The 12,961-nt window shown below is 32.0% G+C and overlaps 1 protein-coding gene across 3 annotated transcripts in view; it reads left to right on the top strand.

The window, feature by feature from the left end:
* Window positions 1-12,177, top strand: part of ATP8A (ATPase phospholipid transporting 8A1) — a 329,156-nt gene extending 316,979 nt beyond the window's left edge. For 2 of the 3 annotated variants that reach the window (XM_067771379.1, XM_067771380.1), the window contains one exon: window positions 11,041-12,177. In XM_067771379.1, the coding sequence (XP_067627480.1) occupies window positions 11,041-11,138 (98 nt within the window). In that variant the 3' untranslated portion in view covers window positions 11,139-12,177. Of the gene's footprint in view, window positions 1-4,709; window positions 4,793-11,040 lie in introns of all 3 variants that reach the window. The other variant, XM_067771377.1, reaches the window with a different exon arrangement.
* The last annotated feature ends 784 nt before the right edge of the window (window positions 12,178-12,961 follow it).

Genomic DNA, 12,961 nt, shown 5'->3' on the forward strand with positions numbered 1-12,961 from the left:
AACAGCAACTTGTCACGCATTTGAATGCAGCACTCATACAATCCTTTGAGTAGAGATCGAAATCGGCATTTCTATATACCAAAACACTAATCAAATGCGCTATAATCGCAGTAATTTATCGCAAATTCATAAATCGCTTTATGCATATTCACTCATCTGACTTCAAACATGTTTTCAAATATGCTTACTATAAAACGGAGGTATGTTCATTATAGACACAAGGGAGCATTTAGTATTAATAAAGGCATATCTTTGAAATTCTGGTACATAAAAATGCTTTTCGCCTCACACTAGTACTAAACACTTCAAAAACAAAACAATACAGGTACAATAATACACTTACAAAATCATTTGAGGACCCACGTATATGTTTCTAGCATATAAAAGTGTAAAAAAATAGAGTAATAGAACCAATAAAGTTGATTATTACCGTAGATTAGAACAACTCCTTTGGGTTTTAGTTGTGTACCATAAATTGCTCTCAATATTTGTAGTGGTATAAAGTAATTATAATATCTAAAGGTTATCAGTATTTGCTAATTTATTTCAAATCTATTTGAATTTAGATATGACACACTTATTTAGATTAATAATGTGCACACAATTTTATAAAGGTAGTTTATAAAAATATTTTTTTGATGTGTGAAGATCTTTGCACAGGGTATTAGGGAATTCAGCCCCGTCGAAACCGTATGAGAAAAAAATCTAAGGGTTAAGATAAAGCGCAGAGAGAGGCAAGACGTGTTGCCATCTAACCATATTTATATCTCGTTTTATTGTAAATCTTTTCCGCTAAAGGGATTAAGAACACTTTACAAGCATCGATTTTCTGACCGATTTTTTGACGATTAACGATTAGAATGCAATTGGTGATTGAATCTGAAAAAATCGACATATGTAAAAGATGTTTTAACTGACGCATAGAAAAAATTCGAAAAAATTTCTCTTTTATTTGAAATTTTAAAAATCATAAAATTATACTACCTTACCAATGGCCTTAAATGCCTACTTCCGAATGAGTAATTTGAAATGTCTAGATTGGCCTCATGCGCATTTCGCTTTACCTTTGCATATTTCAAGGCGGGAAACTAAATTTTTTAAGCTGTGTTGCCTTGCAAAATAAAGTTTCATTTAGGATTAAGTACAAAGTTTCTTATAAGTACAAACTTTTATAGGAGAATACAGTTCAAAGTCTCATGTAACTCCATGCTGGTATACAATTTTAAGTTTCATAAGTACTATGTAGCTTCCATGCAAGTACAAAGTACAAAGTTTCATAATAGTAGTAACTTGCATTCAAGAACAGAGTTCAAAGCTTCATTTAAGTAAAAAGTTTCATACAAGTACAAAGTACAAAGTTTCACTTAAGTACTAACTTGCATACAAGAACAAAGTTAAAATAAGTTATAAGTTCCATACAAGTACAAAGTTCCAGGTTTCATATAAGTTAAAAGTTCCATATAATTACAAAGTACAAAGTTTCATATAAGTACTAACTTGCATAGAAGAACAAAGTACGCGGTTTATATAAATTAAAAAGTTTTATGAAAGTACGAAGTATAAAGTTTCATATTAGTACTAACTTCCATAAAAACTCTGGTATAAGTACATAGTAACATTCATACAAGTACCAAATAATTTAACCGTACAAAATGCTCCTCTAATGGGATTTTTAAAAAGAGGGCGAAATTATTCTTAATGAGGAAGCTAATTTGTAAAACGATCTACAAATGTAAACAATTTTTTTTTTTTCGTTATATGTCCATACGTAGACTAGCTATATATTTATATAGTGGTGGTAACGAGGTCCGCCTACCAAACCGGAGGTCCTAGGTACAAGCCCAAGCCAAAGTTACATCAAAAATTTTAAGAAAGGTTGTTCTAAGCGTGGTCGACCCTCGGAACTGATTTGAAAACCAATCCGAATGTACCGCTGCCTTGAAAAGCTTCTCAGTGAAAATGCAACTGCCCTTCACAGTCGGCAAAAAACATGTAGGTCCCGTCCCGCAAATTTATAAGAAAAATTAAGATAAGCACAACGCAAAATATAATAGAAACTTGGCCTAAATCGCCTCAAGTATTTATTTTTAATTTTTTATAATAATCGCGAATTTCTATGGGAATGCAACTGAAAAAAAAAAACACTCAGGCAACAAACTACAAATTTTAAACGTATCAAAGAGTATCTTCTCAAGCAGCTGCGCAGCCCTCTCTACAATAACACTAACTTTATATATAATATCAGTCCTCTCTTTTTCACTAAGTCACAATGAAATTGCATGAGCAACCTTTATTCTTTATATTTATTTAAAAAAACACCTTGCATGCCTCAGTGGTCTAAAAAAATATTTACGTATCATAATTGGATAGCTCATTTAATTTTCCTCTACTAACACCTAGTTAATGTATTTAAAATTAAAAAAATGTATATATTTTGCTTAGAATTTAAATTGCATAGAAAACAAACAGAAAACGTTTCCTATAAAGCAAAATTGCGTAGTAAAGTATTCAGTAGAATTAAAAAACAATAATAATAATTCTAAGTTGTTGAGTTAGTTTTATGAAATATTTGCGCTTACACGTTTTATAAAAGCAAAATAGAAAAAATCGAAGTTTTTAAGCCTTCTTTTTTAGTGAAAATTTAGAAAATCTTGAAAGAGAGTAGATTTATTTCAGCATTGAAATTTAAAAGGAAATATAAAAAAAAGTCTTTTTTAAGTTTTTTTATTAGTAATAAATTTGAGCGTTGTTGACTCATTTAAATTTTACGCTGTCAGCCTGGAATTCCCCATTCAATTGCAGTTTTTAATCTTGCGCGCATTCACGGTCCTCTTTTAATTAATGCCCCTATTGCCGTGTACAACTCAACTTAGTTGGGTTGTAATTAAAACAACTCAACTTTAAGGCAACTCAACTCCTGTTTGGTATTACGAATTACAACTTATTTCAGTTGAAGTTGAATTGAGTTACCAACTTCAGAAAGTGATGATTTGACAGATAAATGAACAGCTGATCAATTTGTGGCGGAAATTTAAGCATTTGCAAAAGTGATTTTGTTATTAAAAGCAAAACGGATATTATATAAAATCTATTTTATAATGGCGAAACTGTTGGTGATTGATATGTCGCGAATACGAAAAACATTCGCGTGATCATTCCAATCCCTCGGAACTAGGAAGCACCAAGTAAGAAAATGTTTAAGTGACAAATGATGAGCTTCAAATGAAGTTATTTTTGCAGATTTGAAAGGAAGCATTTTGCTCATTACTAAACAAAATTAAAGACCATTTCCGCATACGCGTTCGAGGGAAGGCTTTACCCCTATTTTAAAATAATGCGCCACACTTCGATTCCTTGCTGACGGCAGCTATCACATATGCTGTGGAAATGATTTTGGTGTTGGACTGGTTTTAGATATTATTGAAGAGCATATTTGTGCGAAGTGGATTAAAACCCAAACAGCAAAAATTGTATTTTATACTAAAACAAGATTCCCAGGAGTAGTGATTAGTATCAATGGGACTCACATTCGCAAAATTTCACCTCTTTTGGCTGCATCCGAACTGCGGCCAGCCTCGTCCAACTTCGGAATGTCGCTCCATAAAGTCAAAAAGTTATTCAATGTAATCCTTCGTTTAAAATAAGTTTTTTCTATAAATGTGTACAAAATTGTAGATTATTGTTTGATTAAAAAAGGTTTAATTGCCGCCTTTCAATTTTTTGTTTTTTTTTTTTGGTTACGTTTTATGAGACCGTACACCGATCTCCGTTTTTAAGATTAGAAAGCGGAAATTAAAAATTTTATTTCTGTCGAAAAATATTTACAAAAACCCACAAAATGGCCCAGAGAGGGTTCGAAATATGAGGCCCGATCCACAGTTTTTTTGCACAGAACATCTTTCTGCGTTGGCGGCCTTTGGCCGCGATTTGTAAAAATAACCCTGGGTGGGTCCAACATCTTTCTATATTAGTGTGTACAAAACATCTGGCAAAATACAACAACCACATGCAAATTTGAACCAAAATGATATGACAGAAATTAAATTTTTAATTTTTGTTTTCGGATTCTTAGATCGGAGGTCGAAACGTGTCTTTTGATGCCAACTTTGAAAATTTTTGTTAAAAATTAAGTGGGTAACCGTCTTGTAAAACGTTACGTTTTCTCGAAACAACTGCAAAATTGTATGAGACAACTGCTAGTAATCAGTTGTAAGATTCTGACGTCTTTGAAAACTACACCAACACAAGGTTGTAAACGGTAATGCCACAAAAAGTTGTTAGACTAACAAACCCAACCGACATTTTTTTTTGACAGGTTGAGTTGTAATCTGTGATACCAAATAGCGAAATTTCTACCCAACCAGAGTTGAGTTGTAAACGGTATTAGGGGCATAATTTTTGCTTATTTTAATAAGCTGACAATTCAAAATTAAAATTAATATAGCCATAAGTTTTTGGAAAAGTGAAATCAACCAACATGAAACAACAAAGACAAATATAAAAAATAGTTTTAACAAATCCCTTTACTCTACTAACAATCCTTTGACATAAATTGCATAAAATTTTTTCCTTCAACGTATTTTTCCCCCATTAAAAAATCAACAACAATGAACTACACTTCTTTGCTTGAACAACAATTTTGAAAAAAAAAAAAAAAAAAAACAAAACCACAACACTTGAAAAAATATAAATACAAATAATCGCAACAGACTTGGCGAAACTGCGAGGTTGCTGCGTAGCGTTTTTACGCGTCGTGCCAATACCAGAGTTGAAACGGAACTGGAATTGTTGCGTGAGTATAAATTTACTAAAACCTATGTTAGAATATGACAATAAGACATATAAAGAATGAGCTGTTGGTATATAGAAGTACAGTGTGTCAACGAAGAATGGCACAGAAAATTAATTGTGTGAAAAGAATTTATTTTACATAAATACATAAGCACATTCACTATTTGTTACTATGAAGAATAGGATCATATATACTTCCATATTTCATGAAGAAGTTAGTGAATAGGAAGGTCATCATATGGGTGGTTGTCTTGTCTATTTTGTATAATAAAGATAACAAGTACAACACTTGTAGAAATAAGTAGAAATAAAAAAATTCTTATAAAGGGGGCCATTCAATATTAATTCATTTTATGAAACGTAATCGCGAAAAACACGTTTCATGCCTCGGGGCCTTTGCTCGTGGTTGGGATATCATAATGAAAATTTCTCTATAATAAAACTATCTTGAATACATTTTGTATGTAATCCATACCGTATAAATACAAGGGCTATGCCTTGTCCACATTGTGAACCTGCAGCGCAATTTTTTAAAATTAGTCTCGTTGCGTTACACCTAATTCGCTCCTTAGTTTCAAAAATGTCAAACATGGATTTAAGGATTGTTTGAATCCAACATACTTCAGTGTTTTTTATAAAACCTTAAAAAGATAACAATCTTCCAAAATCATAGATTCAGAAAAATACTACCCAAAAAATTGTCTGCTTGAGGTGAAGGATACAATCAAACTCATAATTCATTTAAAAATGAGACATTCGTAAATTAACCACAAAATACATAAAAAAAAAGACTTAAGTCAGATAAGCACTTTGTTTGAAGAAAAACCAACCAATTACACGCATACATATCTGTACCACCTCAAAATACAAGTACCGGTGCGCAAAGGTAACATTTTTTTTAATTTTTTTGTGAGTTGAATGCATACATACATACAAATGAAGCTAATATACGCGTGTAAAACAGAATCAAGTCGTGCAATTTTCAACAAGTTCTGGTTATTTAGAAAAATAATTTTGAAATTTTTAATTTAATTTTTTGTAATTTGGAAAAATGCCACAATTTCAACCAAAATGGATAATGCAAAATCTATTGGTAGGATAAGTTGGCGAGGAATGCCCCTACATATATATATATATATTCAATTAAAGAATAAACAACTTGGCTAGTTCGACTCTACAAATTTGCTTTATTCGTTCAGGAGTTCTCAGTTAAGTCTAAAGGCGTTTCACTCAAGTTCTATAGAGTGCTGTCCAATGTTTCTTCTTGCAGTAAAGTGGACCACTGTGCTTTTCCTATTATGAAAAGTACGGCTAGGCACCATCAAGGGATTTATAAACGCAATACAAAGCGTTATAGCTGAAGCTTTCAACCTACGCCAGGGGAATCCAGTTACAAAAATGAATGAATAATACATATATTTAGTAGGCGACCTTCTGGATACCCAAAGTTCCTCCCCCTTCGGGGAGTGTCTTCGTCGTCAATACAACAACAACAACAAGTAAATTTCGGTAGAACCGAGTTTTCGAGCTCAGCTTATATTCGATAGCAATCAAATTTCATTGTTCAATTCAATACAAATTTTCAAAACAAACCGTAAATATTTCGAAGAATTACTTCAACTAGGTGTTCTGCGCCAGCTTAAATGCACTTGCAGATGTCTTTTACCTTTACTTTGAATAAGTTAAATTATAATTGAAGGGCTTAGAACCAAATGGATCTAAGTAACATCGACGTTGAATTGACATAATTAAGGTTAAAGTAAATTACTTATTGTAAATTCTGGGTAAATGCGTTTGAAATGATTCCTGTCTAAATGAATGCAGGTTAGTCAACTAATTCAAAGGATGTTTACTGCAGATGGAAAATAACTGTAAATTTCTAAAAATTATTGCAAAAATTTCCAAAAATTATTGCAATAAAATTTCGAACGTTGATTGCTCGGCCAAAAGAACATGTCGAATTTTTTCAAGTATGCAGTCTTGTAGCCCGTTTAATTTTAGTATAATAAACTGCTAAACTTAAGTTCGTAGGAAGTCTCGCTGATTTTTGGCAATTTTTTTTTCTTACGTGGATAAGGGCTTTTTTCCATATAAAAAAAATTACGTTAAAAAATTCCTATGGGGTATAACTCAAGAAAAAAATTGCCAGAAATTAGGGAAATTTTTTACAAAACTAAGATTAACTTACTTACTGCCTTAAAAACTGCTTACTCAAAGGAGTTCTAAAAATCTTGAGAAAAAAGTTGAAAATTCGGTAAATTTTCGCGAATTTGGCATACATTAAGCACAGTGATATTATGTTAAGTATTTACAGAAAATATACAACGTACAGTTGCAGTTCAGCAAAAATTTCGCTATTTTTAACCCAGATATGCCTAAAGACTAATTTATACAAGAAATCTTTAAATTTTTCTTTAATTACGATAATTAAATAGATATTAGAGCAAATCCGGAAAGGAACATAAAAAGGGATAATTTAAATAGGTTTTATAGGCCGACCCTTTTTACAGGACACCAAAACTTTGTGGCGATTTTCAGCAACAAATTCGTGTAATTTTGCAAAACTTTATCACTATCATAATATTTTGTTTATAAACCATTCTATCTTGTCAAAAAAAGTAGTTCTTGTTGAAATTTGCATTTTTCATGGTGGACGATTTGGGCTGTGAACCACCGTGTGTCTAATTATCGTAATCAGATAAAAGAGTGCCGTGGGCTTCATCACCTCTTTCAAATCAGCGAGAATTCCTACGAATTTAAGTTTAGCACTTTGTTATACTAAAATTACACGGGCTACAAAACTGCATACATGAAAAAATTCGGCATGTTATTTTGGCCGAGCAATCAATGTTCGAAATTTTATTGCAACAATTTCCTTTTGGCTCCAATCATTAATGCAATAAAATTTGGTACGTTTTTGGCCTGGCAAATATATGGCACTAAAATGTCCAAAATGGCTTTGATCGCATTGTCAACAAATATACACTATATTAAATATACAAATATGGCTATAACTCAATTTTTAAAAAAATGTCACTTAGATCCTTTTGGTTCTGAGCCCTCAATTATAATTTATCCAAGCAAAGAGCAAAATTGAGGGGTTAAACATATGTACTAAGTACATATCGACATACGAGTATGTACACTAACATGGGTCGATTTGTATGGATGAAAGTTAATCGATATCGCGCCATCGATTTTTCGATAGGATTTGGGCTCAGGAAAAAAAGTTCCACTACGCAAACTCAAATAAATAATTTTCGAGCCTGCGAAAAAAAATGGGGAAAGGGTAAATTTTTCGACCAAAACATTCCCCAAATCCCAAAAAAAAAAAAATTAAAAAAAAACTGTTGTAAAAACGTTGGAGATAACAGTTTTTTGAAAAAAAAACAATATTTTTTGTGTTTCGGGGAAAGTTTTTTTCTTGAGCCCAAATCCTATCGAAAAATTGATGGCGCGCTATCGGTTAATAAATCGACCCATTCCAATGTACACATTTTCTAATTCCTTTTTGTTTTCGTCATTGCTGCAGCCTTTGATATCGCCCAGTTGTTTGTTTAACTAATTGAAAGTGATTGGTTTTCTAATTATTTTCTGATAAATTATACATTTATTAATTTTAGTATCCCTTATGAAGTGTATGTCATTGTATCACATGTACTTAGTAACTTTGTAGTTTTCAACTCATTTATAAACTTATGGATTGTCATGTATGCGGGAACTCCCAAACGATTTATGAACAAAATGCATCAACTAATGTTTATTTGATTAGTTTAATAATGAATTATAAATTAGAAGGAAAGTCGTCAACCCGATTTTCTATGTAGAGATGGAAAGTCGTTTCAATGCAGAAAAATTGCAGTGGCAATTTTTATAAAATTTCGCCATTTAAATTATTGTCTATGAATTTTCTATACCAACCGATCTCAGAAACGTTCTCAAAAAAAGTCGAAAAATCGATAAAGTTTTACGAAAATTTCTAACTTTTTATTTGAAGTTCGCTGAATTTTTTGGGTATGCAGTTTTGCAGCTCAATCAAGTTTAGTTTAAAAAAGAAAATCTGAAAAATCCTTCGACAAAAATAAAAATTGCCATAAATCAACGCGAGTTCTGAGAGATCTAAAACTTGCACTTTGAGAGACTAAAATTTATTGGGCTACAAAAGTCAAAAAATGCAGAGAACTCTAAATAAAAAGTTCGCAATTTTCGTGATTTTTCGCAAACGTTTTCGAGATTAGTTTTCATAGTTTCTGTTACAAAATTCGTAGAAGTTTGTTTATAAAATATAAAAAAAAAAATTTAAAAAATTTAGTTAACGTTATTAAAACAAATTTTCCATTGCAATGTTTTTGTTCGCTTTTATGTTAGTAACCACAGCCTCACTTCGGAGGATGTAGTAAAAATCGTTACTGACACTGATTTAAGTGGAAAATATGCCGCTTTTTCGAGAAATATTAAAATTGGCAGACGTTTTTATTTTATTTAAAGGTAATGGATAAAAGATAAACTTGCCATAATAATTAGAAAAATTCAAATTTTTGTTTAAATATTCAAATTTTTTGTTATTGTGTACCCTAGCTGATATATCGGCCGTCTCCTCTAACAGAAATATAATACAATATGTTAAAGCTCGCAATATGACCTTTTTTCGATGTCCATATTATAGGCCTAAATATATTTAATGGTTTACCGGTTATATGTGTATCTTTACCGATATCTTCGAAACAGGTTTTCGGATATCTATAAAAACTGTCTTAAATTTATTTCTCATATTTTTCATCGGACTGTTATTTTTTTTTCAAAGGTTTGCTGGATTTGGCCATATATCCAGCTCTAGCCAAGCCAAGTTTTGATATTTAACTATAAAAAAAATTAATTACTCTTTTACAAAAGTCATATACCATATCATATAAATTATCGCAAAATGCATACAATTTAGGATAGATCTACATTGTCTTATGTAACGCTATACTATCATACAGCTTTAATCATTATCCAGCATTAAATGCACAACACTATAATATACAAATATTTTTTATATTAAATATGCGACTCCAAAGAATTTAAGTTGATCTAGTGAAGCTTTGAAGCTTGATCAAGGCTACTACGAAAAATGAGTAATTTATATCGACAGCTGCGTGAAATACCACTCTAATACAGCTGGCAGTTCACAAACATCCTATCTAAAAATATATCTTAAAATATTTTTTTTTCAAAAACGAGAACGTTCTATCTAAGAATTAGCTTCATAAAACCCCTATTGTTTTCTTTTCTGAAAATAACGACGCCGCCTTGATTCTTCTGAGCTCTCTCGTGAGTTTGTGAGTTCTTTTAACAAAATATTTTCCACTGAGTGACAATATATGGTTATCGTTACCTACAAACACATCCGTTTTGCATAGCTCGCGATGTCCTAGAATTTAAGAGTGCAACCCAAGGTTAACATTTTATGCAGAAAAGAAAACGCCATTAGTTCAAAACTTATTCAATTTATGCAAAGATAAGGAATTTTTGAAACAAATTGTAATGCTATATTTCTACTAAAGCCAACCTCCATGTTAACCAGCTGTTTTATGGAACGCTTTTGGATTATTGATACAATGAGGGTTAAACAAAGCGTCTCGCCAGGTCAAGGCTCCAGCTATTAGGGGCGGCATAGTTGCCAGTTCCCGAGGCAGCAATTAAGCTGGGTCCTAGAAAACTGCTAGTATTTGCCAAGAGGACGGAGTTATTCTATAACATATGCTCTGGCACCTGATTGGAGCTCTTCCGTTTGATCGTCAAACAAATTCTGGTAACACTATGGACACATTCAGTTTACGTGAGGTCTTCATTGACCGGGGCCAGTTCAACCTCGCGCGTAACCTAAACAAAGCGTCTATCGAAATGTTTATGGTTGTTTTTGACGTGCTTTAGCAGTCGGTCCAAACTCGCAAACACGAAGTTTGAGTTTGGTGAAGATGCTACGTATCTAGGGCTTTACCTGCATAAAGTCTGAGATAAGACCTTTTACAAAAGTTTGCTGGGTTAGGGCGTTTTCGAAACGGCAGCCGTGATAGGATGATACGCCACTAGCTGTTGATATATCTTTTGATTGTTTTTTTTTTTAATTTTATTTAATAGCGGGCAGTTCTATGTAAAATGAAAACGTTTATAAAAAAGTTCTTTGGAATCGTTGCCTCAAAATTTTAATTTCATAAAAACAACGCTGATCTTTAAATTTATTTCTTTTCAAAAATTTCCATACAGACGGTTACGCATTCTCCCAAGAAGAAGGTGGTGCTGTTCCCCAATCGGTCGTTATACGCGCGTACGACACGAACATACCCAAACCGGAGGGCAATTAAGGTTATAGCACAGTGCTGGACTTAGTAAGTCAAAACAAAGGCGAAGATAAAAAACGACATGATGCAAAAGTGAAAGAGCGAGAATCAGAGAGAATGGCAAATAAGGACCTTTTAATGGTTTAAGCATATATAGAAGTATAAGGAGAAACAATACACTAAAAATTATGAATTGATTATGTCTGCTGCTAACCAATACACCCAACTGTCTAAGAGATAAGACACGAACAGACTTACAGATTTTAACAGCCAAATACAAAACAACACAAAATAGACAGAAGGATGTGGAAAAACTACTTTGTACGAAATGACGAGATTACAATGGTAAACGCAAACTTAGTTATATGATAGTGCACTACAAATACCTAACGAGTTTGGAACGCAGAGTTCGTAGCAAGTTAAACTCAAAAACTTGCAAACACTTCGCGCCAAGTTTTTTTTCGCATCCAAAACCCCCAACCACAGAAGGCCAAAATATGCAATAGAACAATAAAGTCGGCGACAATGCACTCAAAATGTCGTCGAAAATAAAAACAAAACACACGAATGTGCTACAACAACTATTCAGCTGCAGAAACAAAAATTATCTAAAATACTATTATTATAGACTAATTCAACTAATCTTAAAACTTTTAGATAAAATGCAAATTTACAACAAGAAAATTATGTTAAAATACATTTTAGCATTTTAAGTTTCAATGTAAAAAATAAAAATAAAATACACAAAATTTAAATTATATTTATGTATGTATCTACTCATATATTAGAGCATAAGCCAAAGATGGGAAAGAAGAATATTTTCTTGTTGTGTAAAATGGTAAACAAAAACTGTAATGTAAGTAATAGAGATTATGCAACATTGAAAATGGCATTATTATTATTGTGGTATTGTATATTAACTAATGATTATTCTTATTAACCATAATATATATGTATTCAGTACATAGTTAACTGTTGTTTTTTTCCTTAATTTATATTGTATATGACATCTAAATACATATTTGTAAAAGATAACCAAAATAAAGAACAAAATGAAAAAAAATGTCTTGTAATTTATTGAATTTAAAAACTGTCACGCCGAAAGAAATTACCTAATTATCATTAACGGTTAAGGTGCTAAGCTGGTTAATCCCTTTACCGATAACTTGTGTATATCTCTTGAACCAAGGCCAATGGCAAATTTTTTGTTTTTGGAAGGTCTTCGTCTGTAGTTTAACACTCAAATAGACATAAATTTCTACCGTTAACCCTTCAGGGCAAAACGGAAGTTTATCTGTACACAATTGACCCACCTATTAAATTAGCCTATATCTCTTGAATCAACCAAGATTTGTTAAGCTATTTTTTGCATTATATAGCTACTTACTTGAAGATTAATTCGTTATTTGATATAAAGTTCCATCATTAACCCTTCAAGGCAAAAATGGGACTTTATAGGTACACAAATGACCCAACAACTAAATTACCCATATCTCTTGTACTAATCAAGATTTTAAAAACTACTGTTTAGCATTATATAGCTACCTTCTGTGGCTAACGGTTTAATTTCTACGTGCCATTTATCGGTTGATTGCTCAGTGCTGACTTTTCAATGATTTTTGTGTTTATTTTTTAAGCCAAGCAAAATTGCAAAACTTTGTTTGTTGCAGTTTGAATCAAGGTTCTGTCGTTAACGGTTAGGGCGCTATTTGCATTAATCGGTTTTTCGATAACTACTGTCCATCTCTTGAACCAAGGCAAATGGCACAGTTTTTGTTTTTGGAATATACAGGTGTTTGTCTGTAGTTTAACCCTCAATTAAACATAAATTTCTAACGTCAACCCTT

The sequence above is a fragment of the Eurosta solidaginis genome, chromosome 3, assembly GCF_040869045.1.
Source record: "Eurosta solidaginis isolate ZX-2024a chromosome 3, ASM4086904v1, whole genome shotgun sequence".
Taxonomy (NCBI): domain Eukaryota; kingdom Metazoa; phylum Arthropoda; class Insecta; order Diptera; family Tephritidae; genus Eurosta; species Eurosta solidaginis.